The 5515-nt window shown below is 41.8% G+C and overlaps 1 protein-coding gene across 1 annotated transcript; it reads left to right on the top strand.

Moving 5' to 3' along the window:
- Nucleotides 1-1645: 1645 nt before the first annotated feature.
- LOC120036670 lies at nucleotides 1646-2890 on the top strand. Its single transcript, XM_038983057.1, has 2 exons — nucleotides 1646-2813; nucleotides 2847-2890. Exons 1-2 carry the CDS (start codon nucleotides 2121-2123, stop codon nucleotides 2877-2879), a joined length of 726 nt encoding a protein of 241 aa, XP_038838985.1. The 5' UTR covers nucleotides 1646-2120; the 3' UTR covers nucleotides 2880-2890.
- Nucleotides 2891-5515: the final 2625 nt, after the last annotated feature.

Raw genomic sequence — 5515 nt, 5'->3', positions numbered from 1 at the left:
ATATGTATGAATCCCATTATAACAGATCATTAGTAATATGTATGAATCCCATTATAACAGATCATTAGTAATATGTATGAATCCCATTATAACAGATCAGTAGTAATATGTATGAATCACATTATAACAGATCAGAGGTAATATGTATGAATCCCATTATAACAGATCAGTAGTAATATGTATGAATCCAATTATAACAGATCGGTAGTAATATGTATGAATCACATTATAACAGATCAGAGGTAATATGTATGAATCCCATTATAACAGGAGATCATTAGTAATATGTATGAATCCCATTATAACAGATCAGTAGTAATATGTATGAATCCCATTATAACAGGAGATCATTAGTAATATGTATGAATCCCATTATAACAGATCAGTAGTAATATGTATGAATCCCATTATAACAGATCAGTAGTAATATGTATGAATCCCATTATAACAGATCAGTAGTAATATGTATGAATCCCATTATAACAGATCATTAGTAATATGTATGAATCCCATTATAACAGATCATTAGTAATATGTATGAATCCCATTATAACAGATCATTAGTAATATGTATGAATCCCATTATAACAGATCGGTAGTAATATGTATGAATCCCATTATAACAGGAGATCATTAGTAATATGTATGAATCCCATTATAACAGATCAGTAGTAATATGTATGAATCCCATTATAACAGATCATTAGTAATATGTATGAATCCCATTATAACAGATCATTAGTAATATGTATGAATCCCATTATAACAGATCATTAGTAATATGTATGAATCCCATTATAACAGATCAGTAGTAATATGTATGAATCACATTATAACAGATCAGTAGTAATATGTATGAATCCCATTATAACAGATCATTAGTAATATGTATGAATCCCATTATAACAGATCAGTAGTAATATGTATGAATCACATTATAACAGATCAGAGGTAATATGTATGAATCCCATTATAACAGATCAGTAGTAATATGTATGAATCCCATTATAACAGATCAGTAGTAATATGTATGAACCCCATTATAACAGATCATTAGTAATATGTATGAATCCCATTATAACAGATCAGAGGTAATATGTATGAATCCCATTATAACAGATCAGTAGTAATATGTATGAATCACATTATAACAGATCAGTAGTAATATGTATGAATCACATTATAACAGATCATTAGTAATATGTATGAATCCCATTATAACAGATCAGTAGTAATATGTATGAATCCCATTATAACAGATCAGTAGTAATATGTATGAATCCCATTATAACAGATCGGTAGTAATATGTATGAATCCCATTATAACAGATCAGTAGTAATATGTATGAATCCCATTATAACAGATCATTAGTAATATGTATGAATCCCATTATAACAGATCAGTAGTAATATGTATGAATCCCATTATAACAGATCAGTAGTAATATGTATGAATCCCATTATAACAGATCAGTAGTAATATGTATGAATCCCATTATAACAGATCAGTAGTAATATGTATGAATCCCATTATAACAGATCAGTAGTAATATGTATGAATCCCATTATAACAGATCAGTAGTAATATGTATGAATCCCATTATAACAGATCAGTAGTAATATGTATGAATCACATTATAACAGATCAGAGGTAATATGTATGAATCACATTATAACAGATCATTAGTAATATGTTCAACTGAGTGTTCATGCTTTATAAATAATAGACTTGTGGTTGACAGGTAATGTATAGGACACCATACATCTTGTTGCCATGGTTTCACTTGGCACAGGCATGCAGGGCTGTTTTAAAGCTGAGCCTGTCAGATTCATATCAACTAGTGGGGGGAAACGGTCAAGGGAGTGGTTGGTCTAAGATCAGTTTAGTCACATCAAGTCCTAAACTTCAGTATTAGGGTGTAATGCAAAACTGACCTTGGTTCAGGAAGACCTCTGTACAATCAGCAGGGGAGGCTGCAGTTCTTATGAAATGCTGCAGGGGGCAGTGTGAGGGTGGAGGCGTTTGTTTTTTTTGGCTGTAGAGAGAGAGAGTGTAATTCAGACTCTGTCAATACCTGTCTGGATTTTGTGATTAAAGTGGAAAGAGCAAACGAAAACAAATGTTTCTGTTAATGTGCTCTAGAAGTGACTGTAGTGCCAAAGAGTTCTGCTTCCAAAAGAAAGCAACAACCAAAGAGTTCTGCTTCCAAAAGAAAGCAACAACCAAAGAGTTCTGCTTCCAAAAGAAAGCAACAACCAAAGAGTTCTGCTTCCAAAAGAAAGCAACAACCAAAGAGTTCTGCTTCCAAAAGAAAGCAACAACCAAAGAGTTCTGCTTCCAAAAGAAAGCAACAACCAAAGAGTTCTGCTTCCAAAAGAAAGCAACAACCAAAGGAAACCAAAGGCCTTACTTGTTGGGGTTGGCTTTGAGACCCACCTTAGAGGACGAGGTTGCTGCTTTGAGACCCACCTTAGAGGACGAGGTTGCTGCTTTGAGACCCACCTTAGAGGACGAGGTTGCTGCTTTGAGACCCACCTTAGAGGACGAGGTTGCTGCTTTGAGACCCACCTTAGAGGACGAGGTTGCTGCTTTGAGACCCACCTTAGAGGACGAGGTTGCTGCTTTGAGACCCACCTTAGAGGACGAGGTTGCTGCTTTGAGACCCACCTTAGAGGACGAGGTTGCTGCTTTGAGACCCACCTTAGAGGACGAGGTTGCTGCTTTGAGACCCACCTTAGAGGACGAGGTTGCTGCTTTGAGACCCACCTTAGAGGACGAGGTTGCTGCTTTGAGACCCACCTTAGAGGACGAGGTTGCTGCTTTGAGACCCACCTTAGAGGACGAGGTTGCTGCTTTGGTCAACTCTGGAGGAAAATAGTAGGAGGAGAGAGAGGAGGAGAGGGGAGGAGGAGAGAGAGGGGGAGGAGAGAGGAGGAGAGAGAGAGGAGGAGAGGGGAGGAGAGGGGAGGATGAGATGAGAGGGGAGGAGGAGAGAGGAGGAGAGGAGAGGGGAGGAGCGAGAGGAGAGGAGAGGGGAGGAGAGAGAGAGGGGAGGAGAGGGGAGGAGAGAGGAGAGGAGAGGAGGGGAGAGGAGGAGAGGGGAGGAGGAGATAGGAGAGTAGGAGAGAACAGAGGAGGAGAGAGGAGGAGGAGATAGGAGAGTAGGAGAGAACAGAGGAGAGAGAGGAGGAGAGAGGAGGAGAGGGGAGGAGGAGAGGAGGAGGAGATGGGAGAGTAGGAGAGAACAGAGGAGAGAGAGGAGGAGAGAAGTGGAGAGAGAGAGAGACAATATGATTTACCCGATGATGACACCAGGGATTATTATTCTGTAATCTCCTCCTTGATGAAGCCAGTTTGAGATGAAATGATTTTGGAATCTGTTAGGCATGTGGGGTCCAGTGATTCATGATGTCATATCCTTCCGTTAGTTCTAAAGCTCTTTTCATTCTCAAACTGATTAGAGACGTCAACTCCTCGTTTTCTCTCAGAAGTTTTCAAAGTCTCTTATTTGTTCTATTTATAACCTCGACGACACATCGTCCCTCATCAGCATGTTCTGCCATTTGGAACACCATGTTCATGTCTTTATGAACAAGACTTGCTTTTATATCCTATTTCTCTGTATTTTATATTTTTTTACCGTTTTTGCTGATGCAGTTTTTTTGTAAAATATTGTTGTGCTCAACATCTTGTCTCCGTTCTTTCTTCTTTGTCTCTTGTTTCTCTCTCTGTTTCTGCTCTCATAGCGGGGAAAGGAGGAAAGAATCTGTTTCTGCTCTCAGCAAATCAAATCAAACTTTATTTGTCACAAGCGCCGAATACAACAAGTGTAGACCTTACCTTGAAATGCTTTCTTACAAGACCTTAGCCAACAGTGCAGAAGAGTTAAGAAAATATTTACCAAATAAACTAAAGTAAAAAGTAACACAATAACATAACAATAACGAGGCTATATACAGGGGGTACCGGTACCGAGTCAGAGTGCAGGGTTACAGGTTAGAGGTCATTTGTACATATAGGTAGGGGTGAAATGACTATGCATAGATAATAAACAGCGAGTAGCAGCAGTGTACAAAACAAAAGGGGGGGGGGGGGGGTGGGGGGGGGGGTTCAATGTAATAGTCTGGTGGCCATTTAATTAATTGTTCAGCAGTCTTATGGCTTGGGGGGTAGAAGCTGTTAAGGAGCCTTTTGGTCCTAGACTTGGCGCTCCGGTACCGCTTGCTGTGCGGTAGCAGAGAAAACAGTCTATGACTTGGGTGACTGGAGTCTCTGACAATTTTATGGGCTTTCCTCTGACATGCCTATGATATAGGTCCTGGATTGCAGGTAGCTTGGCTCCAGTGATGTACTGGGCCGTACCCTCTGTAGCGCCTTACGGTCAGATGCCGAGCAGTGCACTCTCGATGGTGCAACTGTATAACTTTTTGAGGATCTGGGGACCCATGCCAAATCTTTTCAGACTCCTGAGGGGGAATAGGTTTTGTCGTGCCCTCTTCACGACTGTTGGTGTGTTTGGACCATGATAGTTTGTTGGTGATGTGGACACCGAGGAACTTGAAGCTCTCAACCTGCTCCACTACAGCCCTGTTGATGTTAATGGGGGCCTGTTCGGCCCTCCTTTTCCTGTAGTCCATGATCATCTCCTTTGTCTTGTTCACATTGAGGGAGAGGTTGTTGTTATCCTGGCACCACACGGCCAGGTCTCTGACCTCCTCTCTATAGGCCGTCTCATCGTTGTCGGTGATCAGGCCTACCACTGTTGTGTCGTCAGCAAACTTAATGAAGGTGTTGGTGTCGTGTTTGGCCATGCAGTCATGGGTGAGCAGGGAGTACAGGCGGGGACTAAGTACACACCCCTTAGGGGCCCCCATGTTGAGGATCAGCGTGGCGGATGTGTTGTTACCTACCCTTACCACCTGGGGGCGGCCCGTCACGAAGTCCAGGATCCAGTTGCAAAGGGAGGTGTTCAGTTCCAGGGTCCTTAGCTTAGTGATGAGCTTTGTGGGCACTATGGTGTTGAACGCTGAGCTGTAGTCAATGAACAGCATTCTCACATAGCTGTTCCTTTTGCCCAGGTGGGAAGTGGCAGTGTGGAGTACAATTGAGATTGAATCATCTGTGGATCTGTTGGGGCGGTATGCGAATTGGAGTGGGTCTAGGGTATCCGGGAGGATGCTGTTGATATGAGCCATGACCAACCTTTCAAAGCACTTCATGGCTACCGACGTGAGTGCTACGGGGCGGTAATCATTTAGGCAGGTTACCTTCGCTTCCTTGGGCACAGGGACTATGATGGTGTGCTTGAAACATGTAGGTATTACAGACTCGGTCAGGGAGAGGTTGAAAATGTCAGTGAAGACTCTTGACAGTTGGTCCGCGCATGCTTTGCGTACACGTCCTGGTAATCCTTCTGGCCCAGCGGCTTTGTGAATGTTGACCTGTTTAAAGGTCTTGCTCACATTGCCAACAAACGTTATCACACAGTCATCCAGAACAGCTGGTGCTCTTGTG

The sequence above is a fragment of the Salvelinus namaycush genome, unplaced genomic scaffold, assembly GCF_016432855.1.
Source record: "Salvelinus namaycush isolate Seneca unplaced genomic scaffold, SaNama_1.0 Scaffold1420, whole genome shotgun sequence".
NCBI classification, from domain to species: Eukaryota; Metazoa; Chordata; class Actinopteri; order Salmoniformes; family Salmonidae; genus Salvelinus; species Salvelinus namaycush.
The sequence above is the reverse complement of the archived record's forward strand: the minus strand, read 5'-3'. Positions and strand labels throughout refer to the sequence as shown.